This window comes from Gouania willdenowi, chromosome 10 (genome assembly GCF_900634775.1).
Source record: "Gouania willdenowi chromosome 10, fGouWil2.1, whole genome shotgun sequence".
NCBI classification, from domain to species: Eukaryota; Metazoa; Chordata; class Actinopteri; order Blenniiformes; family Gobiesocidae; genus Gouania; species Gouania willdenowi.
The window spans coordinates 16,884,313-16,907,020 of NC_041053.1; the positions used below are offsets into that span (position 1 = coordinate 16,884,313).

General features: G+C 39.4%; 1 protein-coding gene and 1 pseudogene across 3 annotated transcripts; both read right to left on the minus strand.

Moving 5' to 3' along the window:
• Positions 1 to 116: 116 nt before the first annotated feature.
• LOC114471355 (eukaryotic peptide chain release factor subunit 1-like) lies at positions 117 to 11,390 on the minus strand (annotated as a pseudogene).
• Positions 11,391 to 12,796: 1,406 nt separating this feature from the next.
• Positions 12,797 to 21,109, minus strand: LOC114471370 (eukaryotic peptide chain release factor subunit 1). Of its 3 annotated transcripts, none has more exons than XM_028460125.1 (11): positions 20,969 to 21,109; positions 20,488 to 20,598; positions 17,567 to 17,742; positions 17,203 to 17,342; positions 16,922 to 17,060; positions 16,629 to 16,819; positions 15,711 to 15,840; positions 13,457 to 13,630; positions 13,279 to 13,343; positions 13,046 to 13,193; positions 12,797 to 12,940 (listed from the first exon to the last, which is right to left on the minus strand). In XM_028460125.1, exons 2-11 carry the CDS (start codon positions 20,571 to 20,573, stop codon positions 12,858 to 12,860), a joined length of 1,332 nt encoding a protein of 443 aa, XP_028315926.1. In that variant the 5' UTR covers positions 20,574 to 20,598; positions 20,969 to 21,109; the 3' UTR covers positions 12,797 to 12,857. The 3 variants fall into 3 exon arrangements, with proteins under 3 accessions (XP_028315926.1, XP_028315927.1, XP_028315925.1); XM_028460126.1 differs by having other exon boundaries at positions 20,973 to 21,107; XM_028460124.1 differs by having other exon boundaries at positions 20,717 to 21,099.
• Positions 21,110 to 22,708: the final 1,599 nt, after the last annotated feature.

Sequence of the window (22,708 nt, forward strand, 5' to 3'; positions counted from 1 at the left end):
GCCTGTGTGAACAGATGTGTGTGCAGCTTTGTGTATGCAGTGGGTAGATTGAAAGGTGTGCATTTTATATGATCACAGTTGCACCTCATATTTGCTGCAAGACAGGTGGCATTATCCTTTTCTCATTTCTTCATTTATTCATTAAATCTTAATCTCCCATTTTCAGTCCAAGACTACCTAGTAGTCATCCAAATCGAAGAACTCGTCATCATCTCCTTGATACTCCATGCCCTGGAAATCCACCCTGTATCACAAGATACCTGATAAGAACAAAGAAGGTTTAAGTATTAGTGCAGATGTTTTCTTTACATTTGGATGATTGTTTGAACAAAAACAGAAAAAAGCAATTATTTTAAACAGCTCACCTCCAATGCCTCCAAAGCCCTTGACAAACTGGGACCCTTCCTGGCTCTTGTCTGTTACTATTTCCAGCGTGGCTCCAAATTTCTTGTAGTTGTTGGCAAACCACTCGAGCAGTGGCATGCTCTCTATCAGCTCATGCTCCTGTCCCGTCTATGAAAACAATGTGAAAACATGGTTCAAACAACAGAAATCTGACTGAATTTAAAGGGCTTTATGTTTTCATTATAGAACTGACCTCCTTGTCTGTGAAGTGGGATTTGTCTTTTTCCTGCTCGGGTGTTAGGTATAAAGTTTTCTCGTCTATATAAAGGAATAAAATAAATAAATCAAAATCAAAAGTTCATTAATTTCTTTATAGCACAATCAAAAAACACGCACTTCTCTTTTTGAGGCAGTGTGCTGGATCAAAAAGTCCAAAGATGCAATGAAAAAAGGTCCGCACAACTGCGCGGTGAGCTCCCAATTTCAGTTTTAATTTACGACGTGACGTTTCGGGCTGACCGCCCTTCATCAGACATGAGTCACTCATGTCTGATGAAGGGCTCATTAATTTCTTTAAACATGCGGCTCTACAAACAGCCAACATGACACTTAAGTTCAATGTACCATTCTCTGCTCCGTTGCTCTTGGCCCCATGCACACGTAGAATGTAGCGCATAGTGTCCAAGTTCTCACACCCATTTTCAGAGCCTTAAGTGTGTCTTTTACTCCAAAGCAGTACTTCCCCGTATCCTGACTGATCTCATCAAAGTACTGCCCTGCAGAGTGAAACAGAAAAGCATTACAAACAGTTATATTTAAACTGTTGCTGCAGGCATTATGTAAGACAAATCAATGCAAACGACTCACCGATGAGCTTTTTCTCCTGGATGAACTTAACATTAGACAAGACTTCCGCTGAGAGTTCGATTGCCTGGTTGAACCCATTCTCTCCTCCATAGGAGATGTCAACCAGCTTCAGAACCTTGGCCTGTAACCTCTGCAGAACACAATCACACAACTTTTATTACAAGAAGCAAATGTATTGTTGGATTAAACAAACTAACCAGAGGGAAAATAGGAACCCAATAAAACCTTTGGAAACCAATGTTGTCGATCAGAACTACATACGTCTACAGCAGGGGTGTTACACTCATTATCGCTCAGGGTCCAAATACAGAGCAGTTTGATCATAAGTTAGCGTAGATATTGAATAGAAAAAAAATAAAAATTTTAACATTATTGAGCCCTAATTTGCACTTTCACGTATAATTAATATCAACATCCAAGCATTAAATGACATGGCAGTGCCTTTTCATCAGTTTGCAAATTTTTTAATTTTAAATTTTGGACAATTTTATGGGATTGTTTGTGAGAAATTGCAGGATTTTCAAAAAACTGAGATTTCTTTTGACTATTTGTGCAAATTAGGCGACAGTCATTCTGCTCCACCACACCTGATCTGAGTGCTATGTTCATCAACCAGGTGTTGTGGAGCAGGGGGACATTTAGCCCTCCAAGACAAAGTTTAAAGAAAATACAAGGGAATAAAATTAAAAGCACAAAATTTAACTGCAAGAACCACTGGAACTATTTCACTGAAATTAAGTTGGTGGTTACCTTTAAACAGTGTTACGCTGTTTATGTGGCTTAACTCTCTTGTGCAATTAAGTTCACTTGAATAGAGACACATGTTGCAAGTGACCCTTTACTCTCTAATAACTAGAAGTGTGGGAAAAAAATTCGATTTCACGATATATCGCAATTTTTTGGGTACCGATTTTAAATCCATTTTTTTATTTTTTTTTTTAATCAATTAAAAATAAATTATTTATTTATTTTTTCCCCTGATATTTAATCAATAGTTTTTACATTTTCGTGGACGTGTGTTTTCTACTGCTGGAAACATTGTTACTTATCAGCGGAGTAGCCTAACTACTGGGCATGTTGACCAACTCCTAACTTTTCCAAACATTCTAAATAAAAACTTTGAAAATTGTGCTCCTTCCGCACCTTCACTCCGGTAAATGGCGCCGCAGAACCACTTTGGTGTGGTAGAAGCTGTCACAGTGGCAGAAGCGGACTGACTCAAATCCCAAACAACATGGCTAACAAAATAACAATGCATCCATAATACAAAACTGACGTTAGGAAGTACTTTAGCTTCCAACTTAAAGGGATTAAGAACGAGCTTGATACGGACAATGCCATCAGCAAGATTTGCCTCGCTCCCTTGAAATATTGTGGGAACACAACAAACTTACCAGCTCACCTAGCAAGACCTCATGCCGAGGTGTTAGCAGAGAAACAGCCGCATCTCTACATTTAATTTTGATATTAACTGGGTAGAATATTGCAATATATCGTAATAACATCGTATCGTGACCCAAGTATCATGATACGTATTGTATTGCAACATTCTTGCCAATACTGACCCCTACTAATAATGCACTGCATCACACATATATAAACCAACTTACTGGGTAGAACATATCAGACTGGCTGAGTTCAGTCTTGAAGTCAGCAGAGCCAGCGAGAACCATTCCTGCCACGTTGACTTTGTCGTTTGATACAAAGAGCTGAACAGCCGTTTCTGCTACTTTCCTCACATAATTGTGTCTCTTCTCCATTCTTAGACGAGCGAAACGCAGAGCAGACTGTCCTCCTCTTCCTGGGAGACGATAAGACAAAAATTAAATATTTGTGTAAGAGAACGACCAATAAATACATATATTATAATAAGTTCAGTGATGTGAATGTTGTGGCTTAATACCGTGCTTCTTGGGAAGGTCCACGGTGAACTTGTGCAGCACCTCTCTGGTGTTGACTTAGTGTCATCAAAGAGCAGGGCCGTCAACGCCTGTGACAAAGAGGAGAAGGGAAAGAAAAATGACAACAAAGTGCTGGAAGTGTGAAGAAAAAATTGAATACTGCAAGAATTTTGTCCATGAAAAACAAACTGTACACACACACACACAATGAAGCACTCACCTCAGTGTGGAACTTGTTGTCACAGAGGTACAGGGAGGTGTAGATTGGCTTGAATGGTTCAAAGTCAATATTGACTTTTTTTCCTTTCCTTCCTCTGTGACAATGGTGCCACAGTACACAACCAAGCCATTAGGTGGCACTGACATAATGAAAGCAAAAGACCCAATGATTAGACTGATCGCTGGTGCAACAGAGATGCAGCTACCCAACATTTTACATGTGGAACAATAAACCCAAAAATGATCTAATATTTGGTAGCACTGATCCCCTACAACAAATACAGAGTTTGTGTGTCAACACTTACCCTTGTTATACAGTTTTAGTCTTTGCTGTACCGAGGTAATGGCCCCGAGCACAGAGAGCCTGTTGACTCGACTTTTAATGTTGGAAGCGGTGCCAAACTCATCGGCCAACATCTTGGCCACTCTGGATATCTGGTCCTTTGGAGGGATGATCAGGGAGATCATACTAGTGCCATTACTGATGATGGAAACAAAACAACAAAAGCATTTTGACATCAGTGAGTGCACACGTGCTGAGATTGCAAATACTCCCTAATAAATGTAAACTATGAAGTTAAAACAAAAAATGAGTAAAGTATTACTGAGCTTCGGGCTGAAACAGTCTGAGATTTAAAGAACCCTTGGAGGATTTCTAAAAACATTTAAAAATTACAAATATTAAAAAATGTTACAGAATGAGCTTAACTAATATTTACTACTAATTTAGTACAACCTTTTACATTATTTCAAATTAATAACTTAAAAGATCAAGATGATTATTAGTAAACATCTAATCATTTCTACAATCCTTAAATAGTCATCAATAATTCAAGCCATAAATTTGGTAAAATGGTATAATTTGACAAAAAATATAGATTAGAGAGTGACTTTAACTGTCAAACAATACTTTGCATTTTGAATTTAAACTGTTCTAACTGACAACATACATCCTCCTAGCCTGGGTGGCCATTAAGTACCATGGCATACAATCTCTGTCCTTGAAACCAAGGTCTGAATCCCATTGTGTCAGTGAAAGACAAGGCATACCATAGAGGCTCCACAGTGCACATGGGCAGGTAGGGCTCAATGTGAATGTGGGCTAGACTGTGTGAGACATGGCAGGCGGTGGAAAAATAACATACAATCTGCCTGTGGCTTTTAAAACAACATGACTTTAGTGCAACTTAACTGAGGTATATGCCTAGAACAACAAATAAATGCAGAAAGTTAGTACTTTCTTTTTAGATTTCATTGAAAAAACACAAGCTGGTCAACATGCCCATGTCCTGGTTAAATAAAAGTAAAAAAATTATTTATTTATTTTTTGTTTGTTTTTTTTTTTTTGTTTTTTTTTAATAAAAAAAAAAATCGGTATGGATGCATTTAGAATCGACCCGAGAATCACGCTACGTAATATCGCAAAATCAATTTTTTTCAACACCCCTAATATTTATCATTTGTTTCTGTTCACAATATTCCCACAACAGCCCTGTTTAAAGCCAATTACTTATGTGTAGTTTTTCTACCTCAGCATTTTACAGCTCGATTCTGGTGTGATCTTTGGCAGCACAGTTCATGTCACATGAGGTTATGAACAGCTTTTACTGAAGAAATTGACAACACCCCACATTTTCAATAAATTAATATAAGTTTATTTTAGAGATAATTATGGGTCAATGACAACATGTGGGGACACGAGGCAACGTGTCTCTCAGCGTGCTTTTTGTTGAGGGCACCCATGGCGGCCTCTGTAAGGATGACGTTTATTAGTGACCCTGTTTAGCTCTGTAGCAAACGCAACTCAGAAGCCGTTAAAAACAAGACAAAGGACTGCAATCTTAAACGAGGACAAACCCTTTTGGACCAAACTGTCATATTTATTGCGTAGACACTTTCTGTAAACAAAGAGACAATGCGCCATCACCGAAAACTCCCTCTGTTACACCGGTACACCACCAGCTGGGGCTGCACAATTTTGACAAAAAACCTAATTGCAATTTTTCTGACAGATGTTGCAATTTCGATTCGATTTACGATTTTTAAAAATATTTCATACATTTAAATGCATGTGTTTTGTTTTTTTTCCCAAATTCTGTTTTCCACATCAATTTTTTAAAATTGGGTTTTTAGGAATATTAATATTTGTTTTTAACTCCTGTGAGGAAACAAAAGACTAATAATAAAAAAAACATAAACAAAAATGTATGTCAAAAATATATTAAGATACAATTAAAAGGAAGATATAACTTGTACTGTGAGGAAACAAAATAAATATAAATAAAAAGAAAACTATAGTTAAACAAAAATGTATGTCAAAAGTAAAAATGTAATTTAAAATAATGAGTAAGATACAATTAAAAGGTGTCTATAAGTGGTGCTGACATGGATTATTCTGACTGCTCCTTTTTAATTATTTATGTCATATAAAGATGTAAGAGAGCAGTATTAATGTCACTCAATTTACCCTCAGGGATCAATGTTTTACTGAATCTGATCAGGTGAACTGATTCAGTTTTGATCAACTTAATTGAAATTAACCAAATTTAAATGATTCCATGATTCTGTTAATGGGGATTTTATAGGGCCCTAGTGTAGTTGTCAGGGCACTCAGAGACTCGCAACAGTCCATACAAGCATGTGTCTTGTAAAAATCTATGATTGGCCAGCATCTCAGGAAGGCAGTTCTCGGCAATTCTGATTGGTGAACATATACATCACTCAAATGATGGAGATGGAAGAAAAAACCTCCAGCATCTGAGGTTACGTTATCACAGTAGTGAAATCCTTAATATCAATGCGATTAAGGTTAATCGATCAGCCTTACCACCAGCCTTTGTTACTCACCCACGGGCAGCTTCCAAACTTTTGATTAGCTTCTCGATCTTCCAAATCTCCACGTTTCTGTCCACCGCACTGGGGTCATCCGCCATCTTTCTGCTGCAGTCGCTTCAGCACCTAGAATTTAAATAGGAAGAGCTAAACATACAGGGGAAACGTCTTGTATCGTGGTTCACCTTTTGCGGCCTCGCTGTTTCGCGGATTTTTTTACAGTGCAATTTTGGATGCATTTTTTTTTTTTACAGTGTATTAACGCGCATTGTGTTTTGCGTCCTGAATGGCTAACGTTGCGTTCACCCACCAGCAACACATCCAACTTGGTGAGTTTCACTGCCTGCTGAAGCGAAGAGCTGTGCTCCTTTTTCTCCTCTCACAAACAAACTACCAGTGAAAAAAGCAGTGTGATTAGCGGTTAATGCTATCCTAGCTCAGTGCTACAGAGAGAACTTTTACCTGCTACTACCGCCTCCTAGCTGATTGTCCTCCACGCCTAATCCTTCCTAGTCCGGTCCCGGTTATAAAGGCCATGTCATACAGTTCCAGGAGGTAACACACAGCTTCTACTCCATGGTTGAATGGGTGAACAGACCTGTGTCTGTGTTGATGTGACGTCATCATCAACAAAGACTCTAAATGCGTTCGGCATCAATGTCTGATCGCTAGCAGTGTGACTCTGAAATGCTGTATGTTTGAAAACAGATTTATGTTTGAAAAACTACGAAGTTTTGAACTTTGAGAGTGTTTAAATAAAAGAGAAATGTGGTTTTACAGCCTTAAAACATGTATAATAATAATAATGAAAAATAAAGCTGACTACTTCGCGGATTTCACCTATTGAATTTAACATTCATTACAGATCAAATTTATAAATAAAATGTTACCAAAAAAAATGCAAATGCTCAATTAAAACCAGAACAGCTTTGAGTTTAACATTTTTAATTACTTGAAAAAGTTAACCATAAAGCTAAGAGACCTGCCTAACAGAAAAACACTCTACCAACATTTTTCATTTAGCCTCATGAGAATCATGTTTTCCAGGTTTCTGGAATGGAGACGTGCCCTTTTTGATCTGAAAAAGAGTCCTGTTGTGCTGAAAAGTCTTTCACAAGCAGCAGAAGTGTTTGTTGGTTTGAGTCTTTTTACAGTAACAAAGTATTTGTACTTAAATATAACAAAGCTAACGAAGCATTTGTACTTTGTTACTTGTCACCTCTGCAAGTCGCTCAATACATAAAACTATAGCTCAGTACAGGTCAGATGAGGCTGTTTCAGCTCCTGAAAAAACATGTTCCTCATCACACACTTGTGTGTCTGAACACACAGACTTTTCTAAAAAGTTCCGTGTCCATACATAGGCAAAACAACAAGCAAAATGCTTAAGTAAAAGTTCTAGATGTTTCCCTGCCATTGAATACAAAGGGAATAAAAAGTGTTGCATGTGCATAAAGTTGTTTGAAAACTATAAAAGAAAGGATCATTCTGGCAGTATACTGACAGAATGAACTCCCTGTACATGCCCATACTGATGACTGATTTTATTGTTTTATGATTTGTATCACTGGTCAGTTCAGAGTCAACACAGCAAGAATATAACTAGTGATAGACTGATTTATCGGCCGGCCAATATTTGCGTTTTTTACGAGTATCGCATTGGCCGATGCATGCTGCTGCGTTCGCCGATCCGCATTATTTACAGAGAAGAAATATTTTTTACTTGTTCTGGGTCTACATCACCTGTTTTTAATATTTGTTAAATATCTTTTACTTGCTGTCGTTCTACTTCACCTTTGTTCATTTCAATAAATGTTCCTTTTTTAAAAATTGAGACTCGTACCATTTCATTTGTCATCATCACTGTGTAATTTTTATGATGTAAATTGAGGGAGCAAAAGTAGTATCGGCTCCAAATATCGGCTCAAGAAAACCGGCAGTGCATAAAGGTCATCGGCTAAGGCCGATAGAAAAAAAAAAAAATCAGTATCGGCCCTAAAGAATCCATATTGGTCTATCCATAAACATAATACATAGTATAAAGATCTTTATTCATTCATTTGTTCCTTTCATAAATGTCATATGTGCATAGTATTACACTATAAAATCAGTGAGCTAAATTATAACAGATAGTTCTATTGCTAGTACCATGATAAAAAAAATAATAATTCTGCCCAGTGCAATGATAGAGTGTTCAAACATATGATATTAAAGAAGATCAGAGGCCTTAGCATCCTTGGATGGGTTGCTGTTATTGTTGTTTCCACTCTGAACCTGCCTGCTGCTGAGCATGTCTACTTCCATAAGTCATATCATTAAATGATTCCATATAAAAATATGATCCTTGGCATCGATTGGTCCAATGTTGTAGGGAAGGGACTGCTGTAATAGGCATCAGTGGTTGAGATGAACCTCTGCCAAATGATGCCAGACTGCTGTCTATGACACAGGTAACAGAGGCACCAATTCAGAGTAATGGAATGCCATGCTCCACACAGTGAAAGATAAGTGTGTGTTAAATAGTGATAATGATAATACCTTTAGTTGCAACACTATAATTACAGATTAGCCAAGTAGAAACCCACACACGGTGACATGGGATACTGACCACCACTGACAAACAAAGACGTTAATACATTAAACACGGTACTTAACTACACTGAGGTTCAACACAGATAAGGGAGAGTTAGACTAGCAGAGGAAGTGGTCATAGAGCAGGAGGGAGACAACACACACAAAGCAAAACAGATGTGTGATTGTGAATGAGTGGACAGATGGGTGACGATGGTGGCGTGAGAAAATGGTGAGAGTATTTGGGAGCAAACAGAAACAACGGATGGTTAAAGAGGATTCCATTTGAAGTTTAGAGTGTAATGGAAGGTGAGGAGAAAAAAACAAGAGAGGAGGTGGAGGATAGTGAGGGGAAAAAAACAGAATTAGACGCGCACGCGCGCACACACACACACACACACACACACACACACACACACACACACACACACACACACACACACACACACACACACACACACACACACACACACACACACACACACACACACACACACACACACACACACACACACACACACACACACACGATAGGTAGATGAGGAGAGGGAGGGGCTTGATTAATTGCCAATTACTCTATTATGTGTTAAATACAATCCCACCCACTGCTCTGCTTCCACACTCATGAAAATCTCATCTAAATCTCATGTAAATTATAAACTGCATGGTTTCTCTGAAATAGAACTCAGCGTAAGGGTCAAGTGTAATACTAGCTTTGACTTCACATGATGTTGGATTAAACATTATCTTAATCAAAACTTCTGAATAGACAAACACCCTATTTTCTTGGCTTTTCAAAACAATTAAACACCTTCAAAAAAAGATGATTACACAAACTGGGTCTTTAAGTTAGATGCATTTCCTTACCGTTATTGTAAAGCACTACATTTGCTGAGTTTGCACCAAGAAAAAAAAACACTGGACTTCTTATGAAACCCACTGACCTCTTCTACTATTAAAATAATAAATAAAAACGTGTTTGACAGGGTTATAATGGGAGCAGAAAGTATCGAGATTAGAAGGTACACAGCTGGGTTTGCATTTACTCCATATCCCCAAAATAAATCAATTATGTTTGTGAACCACAACATGACAGGAAGACAGGGGGGAAAAAATGATAGTGCTAAATCAAACGTATGATGTCCATCTTCTATGTTATCAGGGTGCTTCTGGAAACTGGTGTGCTCTTTTAGTCATTTCATTATAAAGAAGAACTAAAAAACCATTATTTACTCATTTTTAAATAATCAATAATAAATACCATTATATTGCATTGTGAATCGTAGTTTACTGTAGTTTGTTTAGAGAGACGTGATGGGTATTGTTAAATATTGAGTGTATCTGGGACTGGATTGAAACAGGAAACCAGTTTATTATCAAATCTCACATTATGTCATTCCATGTTTAGCACCCAGCCACTTGGGCAAAATATTTTAATAGAAATAACCTGATAACTAATGATATACTTAAATCTTGTCTGATAAACCACTGCTACAACGTATTTGACGTGTTATCAGCGACAAGTAAAAGCGCAAATACTCATTGAAACGTGTTCGTTGAAAGCCGGTTTAAGTGAATGACTGCAGTCTATGTGTTGCACTTGCAATATACCGGAATGTCAGATAGATTAGGAGTACCTTTATTGTACAAAAAGGGCGCTGGAAATCTTAGCGCATATAGCAAACAGCGTCGTGTGGACATTTATATCCGTCTTGACCTATGAACCCCGCCGATCGCGCATGCGCACTTTCAGAGGGTGAAAAGGCGAAGAGCTATAGCTAAATGTTTCAAAACACTGACACTTCCTTACAAACAACTACTGAAAAATCGTGGATTTGTCAAACAAAAGGTTGTCGAGTGTAGTTAAACTTTCCACCAGGTTAGCTGCTAGGCTAACTTCTCGTGCTAGCGTCGTGTGAATGAAAGAGCTACACACTTCCTTCTACGCACTTTGTTGATATAAATAGAGCAGCGACATAGTGTGAAAGTTGTAGCCTCCTCCAATGACACTGAGCGTATTACACACTGCAGTAAATGTGTCAGCTGTCTGTCTATAAGACACAGCTTCTCATTGATGTACGTGCCTTCGTAGCCTTTTAGCCACGGCTAGCCGGGTTGCTAGGCTAAGCTAAGGCCCTGTTAAAGTGGCGCAGCGTCACCGCAGTGAGCGCTACCCCAAGAATCCTCCGCTGTCTTCGGCGGACGACTCAACACAACCGGGCCATTCCTCCGTTATCACGACTTCCCGCAAAAACCTACACAAGTGTTGCTCATATCCGACCACACTGCCTCGGTTATTTATGTGAATCTTATCCGCATGGAGAGCATTCACAGTAGAATGTATGTATAAATTCAGGCCCTCCCTCTGATTTCCAGCCCCCCTCCTTTCTCCTCCACCTCTCCCGACAAGCAGTTACAGCCCATTCCTACTGTCGAATCGACACTTTCCCCAGTAACCACCGCACAGAGGTTGTTCAGTGTGCCGAATAAGGATAGGCCTTACCATCAATTCCACCGTATAATCCTCCATCTCCGGCTCCATGTTGACGATCCCCGCCCCCCGAAACTCGCTGTGAAAATGGAAACCCAGCCCTGCGTCGGCGGCCCGCAAATTTAGAGACGTCATTCACTCCTCTCAACCACACAGGGCAGTGTCAGAGGGTAGGGAACGCCCACACAATGAAACACATCCCTGATTGGTCAGGGCAGGGCCCATACCTGCTGTTCAGTGTAAAAATTATTACCTTCTGAAACACACACTTTCCAGGCCAAAACATGCCCCGAATGCCGCATTGAAAGTGAATAAGGTGTTAACAGTCACAGCTCAGAAGGGTTTGGTGAACTGGAAATGAGAAGGTAACAGGTCAAACAGTTTTGTCCATTATTCATGCTACCGTCATAATCAGCGCATAAAAACTGCAACGAACAAAGCCAACACATCTCAAATGGGATGAAATCTGGCAGTATAAACACTTAACTTGTTGCTAATCGACTAAATGAACTGTGCAGTGCACAATATAAAGCACTGTAATGAAGGCTAGCATATATAGTGAAAGCCTATTTTTATTTTTCATAATACTTACCTTAGTTACAAATGTTGCTCACTGAAGATAATCTTCTGGTGAATATTCACGGGTTAGTTTTTTTTATAGGATATTCGACCCTCTTTAGTCGAATTTAAAAGTCTGATGCGCTAATATATTTAAGGAACACACTGAGAGGTTCCTTTCTTTATAGATTTGAAGATAATTTATCAAAAATGTACCAAATTTCCATAACTTGAGTATATATATTATTCACAAAGTACTTTGGTGACAAGACTGAAATACTTAATGTCATTTTCCCACACATCCCACCAATCAATAGTGGGAAATAAATTCACTCAATGGAATCTCCTAAATTATTTAATTACTTATGTGACCACAGCCATGTATTCATTTCCAACAAAACAGTCATCCAGTAGAAGATTGAGACCACACTACACGAGGTAAAAATGGTTTTCAGCAGTTCAAATTTAATACTTTTTTCCCCCACTTCTCTACAGAAACCCAGGTAAAAAAAATCCCCCACTCTCATAAAATACAGCAGCAGTTACCAGTAAAAAATGAAATGCAAAAAAAAAAAAAAGAAAAAAAAAAAAAAAAAAAAGAGAGAACGCATAGAAGGGAGAGAGAGAGTACGGATGAGGCAAAATAAAAAGGAAAAAAGATTTTCTTTTCTGCGAGGAGTCAGTCCCAAAAGTTCATCTTCAGACAGGGTTTATAATAAACAGAGAACTTGCTGTTTGTTCATTCAAAAAAAGGAGAGGGGGAGGAGGGGAAGAAAAAGAACAAAAATGAGTCGCTTCCAATCCAACTATAGGAAGGAACCAGCACTCTAAGGCAGGGATTAATTCAGGAAGAGCTTTCTCCCTCTCCGGATGAAAGAAGATGTCACTCCTCTTCGGCCTGTGTGAACAGATGTGTGTGCAGCTTTGTGTATGCAGTGGGTAGATTGAAAGGTGTGCATTTTATATGATCACAGTTGCACCTCATATTTGCTGCAAGACAGGTGGCATTATCCTTTTCTCATTTCTTCATTTATTCATTAAATCTTAATCTCCCATTTTCAGTCCAAGACTACCTAGTAGTCATCCAAATCGAAGAACTCGTCATCATCTCCTTGATACTCCATGCCCTGGAAATCCACCCTGTATCGCAAGATACCTGATAAGAACAAAGAAGGTTTAAGTATTAGTGCAGATGCTTTCTTTACATTTGGATGATTGTTTGAACAAAAACAGAAAAAAGCAATAATTTTAAACGGCTCACCTCCAATGCCTCCAAAGCCCTTGACAAACTGGGACCCTTCCTGGCTCTTGTCTGTTACTATTTCCAGCGTGGCTCCAAATTTCTTGTAGTTGTTGGCAAACCACTCGAGCAGTGGCATGCTCTCTATCAGCTCATGCTCCTGTCCCGTCTATGAAAACAATGTGAAAACATGGTTCAAACAACAGAAATCTGACTGCATTTAAAGGGCTTTATGTTTTCATTATGGAACTGACCTCCTTGTCTGTGAAGTGGGATTTGTCTTTTTCCTGCTCGGGTGTTAGGTATAAAGTTTTCTCGTCTATATAAAGGAACATAAAAATTATTATTTTTTTTTTAAAAATCAAAGGTTAATTAATTTCTTTAAACATGCGGCTCTACAAACAGCCAACATGACACTTAAGTTCAATGTACCATTCTCTGCTCCGTTGCTCTCGGCCCCATGCACACGTAGAATGTAGCGCATAGTGTCCAAGTTCTCATAGACTATGAGGATCTCCACGGCACCCATTTCCAGGGCTTTAAGTGTGTCTTCTACTCCAAAGCAGTACTTCCCCGTATCCTGACTGATCTCATCAAAGTACCGCCCTGCAGAGTGAAACAGAAAAGCATTACAGTTAGATTTAAACTATGGCCGGGAACGTTGATTTTTTTCATGGTAGCACGTTAATTTTTTTATTTTAACGCGTTAAAATTATTTGAAGCATCGATTAATTTTATCACCGCTCCTTCCCTAGGTGCAGTACAATGATATTGTCTATACAGAGCAGAAGAAGACACTTCTGTTTTCTGTAGCTAAAGCTGCTACAGCCTGAGCTAGCAAGGGAACACTCAAAACAAACGCTTTTAAGGAAACAGTGTAGCTTTAAAGTATTGCCAGAAGGGGATGGGGACAAAAGTTACGTGTGTGCATTGCAAATGGGGAATTTAATTACCACCGCAGTAATTATTCCTTAATGTACAATCTACAAGTGAAACATCCACGTTCAAGGGCGGGCGACGTCAGGCAGCCCCGACCAACAACTCTGGAGGAGAGGTTTGGCATGAGAGGGGGGCCGCTTTCCAGTTAACCAACGCAATTGCTTGTTGAATAGCTACAAATTGGCACCCTACAAATATTGTTGAAGATGTGGGATTGCGTTAGGTACTTCAAACTGCAATGGGGGACATCACGAATAAACTGCCTGCCAGAAAAAAAAAAAACATTCGTTTCAAAATCGACACGCTGTACAATGACATCATACGCACCACAAGTGACACATCCAACTTGGCGAGTTTTACTGCCTGTTAAAGCGAGGAGCTGCGCTCTTTTTCACCTCTCATAAACCACTAGTGAAGAAAGCCGGTGTGATTAGCTTTCGTCACGCGAAACATTGCACGTGAATGAATTATTGACAAAAATATCTTAATGCTTGAAACAGGGCACGCAATATGACAGCAGCTGCGTGACAGCTTCCCTATGAACACCTGTCGTGCAATGCACACGCTATAGGCTTTGACACAATTCTGGACAAATGCCGAAAGTTGGTCACTTTAAGCACAGTCCATCCAATACTTGAGAGCTGAACAACAACTAGTACTTAATCAAAAAGAAGAATCTCTCGTTCAAGACGTGCCTACTAGGTGGAACTCCACTTTAGAAAAGATCAAAAGGGTCCAGCAAAATAAGGCACCGATAGCTGCAACACTGTCAGAGCAAAACCGCAAAATTTCCATGCTTACCGAAGCTGAGCTTGCAAAGCTGAAAAAGTTGGCAGAGCTTCTTTAACCATGCAGGTGAATATTCTATTTATTCATTTTTTTTCAGAAATTACATTTATTGGTTATTTAAGATATTGCTTATTTAAAATGCATTTATGAACCATTTGTGTGCCCTAGACCAGTGATACTTGTGTATTCTTCGGGTGGCATGGAGGGCCCTCTGGAATAATAGATTTTGGTTAGGTGTTTCTCTGGTAAAGGCATGGCTTATACTCAGTTAAGACACAACTAAGGTCAATTTTAGAGCCTTTTCAGAGAAGTTTTAGTCCTGATTTGATCTAGATGTTTTTAAGTGCACTAGTGTGCTAATGACTTAACCCATTATCCCTCTCTTTACAGATATGTTATGGAAACACTGGGTGTGGGTAGTGCATCTCAGCAGTTCGCTTAACGTAAAAAAGGAATAGGTTGGGTCACAAAACAAATAGGCTAACTGCTTTTTGTTACTGATGTTCTACTGCTGCAAAAAATGACAGTTTCAAATAAGCCAATTGTGCCCGCTTTACAGCTGAGGTTCTAATTTTCTGTTTGTTTACATTATAGAATAGTAAAATGTGGAACAAACTATCATTTGAATCGCAAAAAATGCATTTGTTATAAGTTCTGTCTTTTAAAGACACATTAAGTAATTTTCTGTTACACCTTAGAGTTAGGCATTATGTAAATATTTTGTTAAAAAAACAACTTTTTTTCCTAAATTTTTGCAGGTTTACTAGAAATTGACAATGCAATAAACCGCATTTAGTTGCAGGCGTTTTTTCATCGGGAATCACGATCAGCTTCTAAAAAACATGGTTACATTTTTTTCAGATTTGCGATTAATTAGTACATTTTTTAAATCAATTCCCGGCCCTAATTTAAACTGTTGCTACAAGCATTATGTGAGAAATCAATGCAAACGACTCACCGATGAGCTTCTTCTCCTGGATGAACTTAACATTAGACAAAACTTCCGCTGAGAGTTCGATTGCCTGGTTGAACCCATTCTCTCCTCCATAGGAGATGTCGACCAGCTTCAGAACCTTGGCCTGTAACCTCTGCAGAACACAATCAAACGACCTTCATTACGACAAGCCAATGTATTGTTGGACTGAACAAACTAACCAGTGGGAAAATAGGAAGCCAATAAAACCTTTGGAAACCAATGCTGTCAATCAGAACTGCATACATAGCAGGGGTATTAAACTCAATTTCTCTCAGGGTCCAAATACAGAGCAGTTTGATTATAAGGGGGAAGCAGATATCGGATGGATAAAAAATATGCTAATTTCAACATTATTGAGCCCTAGTTTGCACTTCCATGCAGAAATTATATTAACATTTGCTGACAATATCTAAGCATTAATTGACATCATTCCTGCAGGATCTCTACAAAATGTTTTGAATTTTGTGAACTTTTTATTTTTAAATTTAGGATAATTTTGTGGCATTGTTTGAAAAATTGCAGGATTTTAGAAAAATGTTGATTTCTTTTGACTGTATGTGACAGTCTTCCTGCTCCACCACGCCTGATCTTAATCTTATGACTGTGTCCTAAAGTGTTACGTTTATCATCCAGGTGTTGTGAAGCAAGGAGACATCTAGAACATGTTGGATGGGGCCCTCCAAAACTGGACATGATTGTTGACATAGTAAAAAAAAAAACACACACACAACAAAAATAAATTACATGCAATAACCACTAGAACCATTTCACTCAAATGAAAAGTTTGACAGTTACCTTGAAACAGTATTACGCTGTTTATTGTGGCTTAACAGTTGTGCAATTAAGTCCACTTGAATAGAGACATGTTGCACTGCATCACACATATATAAACCAACTTACTGGGTCGAACATATCAGACTGGCTGAGTTCAGTCTTGAAGTCAGCAGAGCCAGCGAGAACCATTCCTGCCACGTTGACTTTGTCGTTTGATACAAAGAGCTGAACAGCCGTTTCTGCTACTTTCCTCACATAATTGTGTCTCTTCTCCATTCTTAGACGAGCGAAACGCAGAGCAGACTGTCCTCCTCTTCCTGGGAGACGATAAGACAAAAAATAAATGTTTGTGTAAGAGAATGACCAATAAATACATATATTATAATAAGTTCAGGGATGTAAATATTGTGGCTTAATACCGTGCTTCTTGGGAAGGTCCACGGTGAACTTGTGCAGCACCTCTCTGGTGTTGCCCTGCAGCGTGCCAAACAGCGCCCCGCTACCGTCAATCACGATAAAGCCGAACTTACTGTCATCAGACAGCAGGGCCGTCAACGCCTGTGACAAAGAGGAGTGAAGGAAAAAAAAAAAGATGACAAAGTGCTGGAAGTGTGAAGAAAAACTTGAATACTGCAAGAATTTTGTCCATGAAAAACTACGCAAACATACACACATAAACCCAATGAAGCATGTCGCTCACCTCAGTGTGGAACTTGTTGTCACAGAGGTACAGGGAGGTGTTGATTGGCTTGAATGGTTCAAAGTCGATATTGACTTTTTTTTCCTTGCCTTCCTCTGTGACAATGGTGCCACAGTACACAACCAAGCCATTAGGTGGCACTGACATAATGAAAGCAAAAGACCCAATGATTAGACTCAAATGTAACTTCAACACAGATGTAATAATTAAAATCCTTAAAGAAGCCAAAGATGACTGATCGCTGGTGCAACAGAGATGCAGCTACCCAACATTTTACATGTGGAACAATAAACCCAAAAATGATCTAATATTTGGTAGCACTGATCCCCTACAACAAATACAGAGTTTGTGTGTCAACACTTACCCTTGTTATACAGTTTTAGTCTTTGCTGTACCGAGGTAATGGCCCCGAGCACAGAGAGCCTGTTGACTCGACTTTTAATGTTGGAAGCGGTGCCAAACTCATCGGCCAACATCTTGGCCACTCTGGATATCTGGTCCTTTGGAGGGATGATCAGGGAGATCATACTAGTGCCATTACTGATGATGGAAACAAAACAACAAAAGCATTTTGACATCAGTTGAGTGCACAGGTGCTGAGACTGCACATACGTCCTAAAGGACAACTCCACTAGTACAAATTCTGAACTTTAAACCCCAGGAGTTTAAAAGGGAAGAAACAAAGACTTGTCAATGAATTCAATCCATTTGTAGTTGTGTCCAGAGGGACACTTTAAATAGAGCACCACAACAAGGAAGCATGGACGTGCGGGAGTTAAGGCCAGCCACGTGCAGCTTAAAATCTGATGTTTCTTTAATGTCCACGGTGGACATTTATTTATCCCTCATCCTTTATATTTATCATTATTATTATTATTGTTGTTGCTGGGTTGTTTTTGTTTACTTTGTTTTGAGCACCGACAACCAAGTCAAATTCCTTGTACTGTCCTAAAAAAACTGTACTTGGCCATTAAAACATTTCTGATTCTGAAATGAACTTGACAAGAGCCACGCTGTATGTAAGCTCTGTTACACTAAAATAAAGTACTTTGGGAACACAGCGAACATGAGAAGCCCTATAGCACGCTTTCACCCGGAGGAGGAGGCAAAGTCGGCTCCTGCGGCTAGAAGTTCCTCTGCTAACCAGAGAACAATCGAACAAGTCACAACAAAGCTTCCACCCTCGTCGGAAAAGGTAAAGTGGATTAACAAGTCGATTGCAACATTTATTGCTAAGGATTTACGTCCTTACTCGGTCGTGGAAAACCAGGGCTTTTGTGCGGTGCTGCAAACTTGGAGCCGAGATATACCATCTCTTCTTGATGGTACTTTACTGATACGGCCATCCCGAAGCTTTACAACCAACCAAAACAGAAGTCGTAGCATCGTTGTAGAAAGCGGGTAGGATAGCAGTGACGTGATGCGTGGGCATCTTATAACCCCACAATTTATCTCTAATGACTGGAAGCAAATGTCATTCGTCATTTTTTTTTTTCTTCAATTGAAGTTATGTTACAAGGAAGGCTCTACTCCCTTTGTTTCAAAAACTTGTACATTTTCAGTTCACATACTTCTTCTATTAGTGGAATGAAGGATAATGAATGGTAATGTATCTCTTTTTTTCTAACGACATAATATATATTTTATACAGTGCATGGACAGTGAATACAACATATTTTGTGAATAAAACATGCATTAAAATACATTAATAATCAATTTAGAGTCGAATCGAAGCCCCTTGAATCGTAATCGAATCGTGAGGTGCCTAAAGATTCCCAACCCTAGTGTGCATGCGTCATTTTGGACTTATTTGGTGATTTTATTTACATGTTTGTTTGAAGGTTCGCTGTTTAGACCAGACGGACAGAACCCAGAAGTTATTGACGCCCAATTGCCACGGCTGTGTTGAAAGTGAATGGCAAAAATGCAAACACCTCTTTGTACATCCATCTTCAAACACATACTCATTTGGCCATAATTGACAACTCTACTTAAGCTCCCACTATATGAATACATACTTACAATGGGCACTGTACTTGTAATATTTAAAAGTTAGTATACTTTGGTTCCAAAAATATGAAGTTTGATTTTAAAGATGTTCCGTCGTTACAAACATGTCCCATAAACATGTAATTAAAAGGATTCCAACTTATGTTTGCTTGCGTCAAAGTGATTCATAATTGGTAGTGAACTGGTTAATATTCCTTGATAAACGTGATCTATGAAGTTAAAAAAAGAAAAATTGTAAAGTAATAATGAGCTTCAGGCTGCATCCATTTTTGAGATTTAAAGAACCCTGCAAGGATTTCTAAAAATATCTTAAAATGACAGAAATGTTGCAGAATGAGCTTTACTAATATTCACTGCTCATTTATCATTTAGTACATACATCCTCCTAGCCTGGGTGGCCATTAAGTACCATGGCATACAATCTCTGCCCTTGAAACCAAGGTCTGAATCCCATTGTGTCAGTGAAAGACAAGGCATACCATAGAGGCGCCACAGTGCACATGGGCAGGTAGGGCTCAATGTGAATGTGGGCTAGACTGTGTGAGACATGGCAGGCGGTGGAACAGCCCGTTCTGTTCAACGATCGCAGGAGAAACCATCAGTCAGCGCTACAATGTTCATATTTATCATTCGTTTCTGTTCACAATATTCCCACAACAGCCCTGTTTAAAGCCAACTACTTATGTGTAGTTTTTCTACCTCAGCACTTTACAGCTCGATTCTGGTGTGATCTTTGGCAGCACAGTTCATGTCACATGAGGTTATGAACAGCTTTTGGTGAAGAAAATGACAACACCCCACATTTTCAATAAGTTAATATAAGTAAATTTCAGTGCTAATAAAGTGGCAATGACAACATGTGGAGACACGAGGCAACCGGCCTCTCAGCGTGCTTTTTGTTGAGGGCACCCATGGCGGCCTCTGTAAGGATGACGTTTATTAGCGAGCCTGTTTAGCTCTGTAGCAAACGCAACTGAGAAGCCGTTAAAGACGAGACAAATGACTCTTATACGAGGCCAAACCCTTTTGGACTAAACAGTGTCATATTTATTGCGTTGACACTTTCTGTAAACGAAGAGACGACTGGCAGCTTAGCAAGCGGGTAGCTGTTTAGCAGCCATTAGCTTAGCTGTTAAGCTAAGCTAACCGCTCCCAGATTCTACCATTAGCCAGGTGTTGCTGCGGCTCACATGCACGCCCTCAGCGAAAACCGCCCACATCAAAAAAAGTCACTCCCTCTGTTACACCGGTACACCGCCAGCTTTTGTTACTCACCCACGGGCAGCTTCCAAACTTTTGATTAGCTTCTTGATTTTCCAAATCTCCACGTTTCTGTCCGCCGCGCTGGGGTCGTCCGCCATCTTTCTGCTGTAGTCGCTTCACCACCTAGAATTGAATCAGAAAAGCTAAACATACAGGGGGAACGTCTTGTATACGTACTGGGTGTCATTTACAGTCACAACTGGCGGATGGATCTACTGCCACAACTAGCAGGGCTGGGTACCTGTTTAAACTAGCGAGTCCGACGTGGTGTCCGGAGCACCTGGCTAGAGCTGGCAGGCGGACTGACCACGGAGGGAAGGCTGTGGCCTGGTAGTATAGTCAGCACAGACCGCGGCAGATAACGGGCCTAGCTTCCACCAGGCCCTAGCGTCCACCCTGTTCTTATCTAATACGACCTACTTTCCTCCTGTTCCTTCACGGAAACCCTCTAAAATGATGTGGTGTAACGGGACGAACAGTGTCCGTACAGTACCTGCCTCGGACAACGCCGCTACGCTCCGGCCTCTCGGTTAGCTGCGCTATGTCTCGTCGCTGGTCCGAGGAATGACGTCGCTCTGCCGACCGGTTTCCCGCACGCAACGCGTGGTGCTGCTGCTGGTTCTTCTTCTTTGTGGATTTTTCATGGCGGTTGGCATCCATTTGGTGCATTACCGCCACCCATCGGCTCATGAGTAGACCTAATCTAAGAGGACCGATCTAATTTGAAATTACAAAATAAATATACCTACAATAATCCCTAAATAAATATACCTCCAGCTGGGCTCCACATCTGCCCTCCACTAGCTTTGCTGTCACTCTCCAACATGCTTTTTACTTCCTCCCATGACAGCTCCCTCATATTCAAGAATGTATCTTCCCCTTTCACAATTATTTGAATTGTTTCTGTTTGATTTGATCTGTGCAATTCATCACATTTGCAAAAAATAAGATTAACCTATCTATAGGAATGTTCCACTGGTATCCTCCTTTTTCTGATTGATCACCATTGTTATTTTCTCCTCTCCTTTCTCTGCTCCTGCACTGTTTGCTTTGCTTCTGTTCTGTTTTTCCTCATTATTTATATCTCTTCTTTTTCCTTCTGTACTCTTTTCACTGCTTCAGCATAACTGATGTTATTAAACATGTTTACCATCTCTACTTCCTCCTCTTTCTTCCTTATTTCACATTACTGCATTTAAACTGCACGCCTTCACTGCATTCCTTCTAACTTGTGTTCCTCACTGCAAATATAACATCTCTGTTTGCCTCTGCATACTGCTGCCACGTGTCCATACCTCCGGCACCCGTAACACATGTGATGGGGTGTGGGGTACATAAACTCTTCCTGGGTAACTCATGTACCCGATGGTGGGTGGTGCATGTCACTACCTAATCTTCTCACGGAGCGGATCCATTCAGATCCTTTTAAGGAATGCGCGAAACACGTCTACATTGGACAACAATTCGCGTAACCCTGCTATTTAAAAAGATTTGCAAATTTATGTTTTGAGTGAATTCTGATTTATTTAGTTTTTTTTATTTTATTTTCTGTTTGGTTTTTGATTGCCAATGTTGTGTATTGTGTCCGTTTCAGTTTTTTTTTAATTAACAATTAAAAACAACACAAAACAGTCACATAATTACACGTGTACTATTAAAATATTTAACAAACGTTGTATGGTTGGTTTACATTTACACACACAGCAGCTCTGTCGTAAGCATTGCGAGTGAAGGCAAAGTATAGTCTACACGCATGCGTTGAAAGGATCAGTTTTTTTTTAAAATTATTGTGCGATCTTACATACATAAATACATACTTATAGGCATTCAGGGGGTACAGTGTACAGCAAACAACAAGATAATAACCAAAGAAGTTTTCTTTTGTATATAAAGCTGGACTGTGTTCCTAAAAGTTCTACTGTAAGTACAAAATCACACACATAGTCAATGTCTAATTTAAATCTTTCAAGCGTTTTTTTTTTTTTTTTTTTTGTTGGGTATATTTGATGTAATATTTTAAAGAAAGTGTCTATTTGTACAGTTGCCGTACTGACAACCTCCGGTGCTATTGGTATGTTTACCGAAGTACTGTTAAACCTCCAAGTTTACCAGTAAATCTGCCCTCTAGGCAAAGTTGAACAATGCAAACAACTTCTCAGATATCTATCAGAGCAGGAATTTTTTTGTAATGTCTACCTCACCAACAAAATTCTCACACTTACTGTATAGTTTT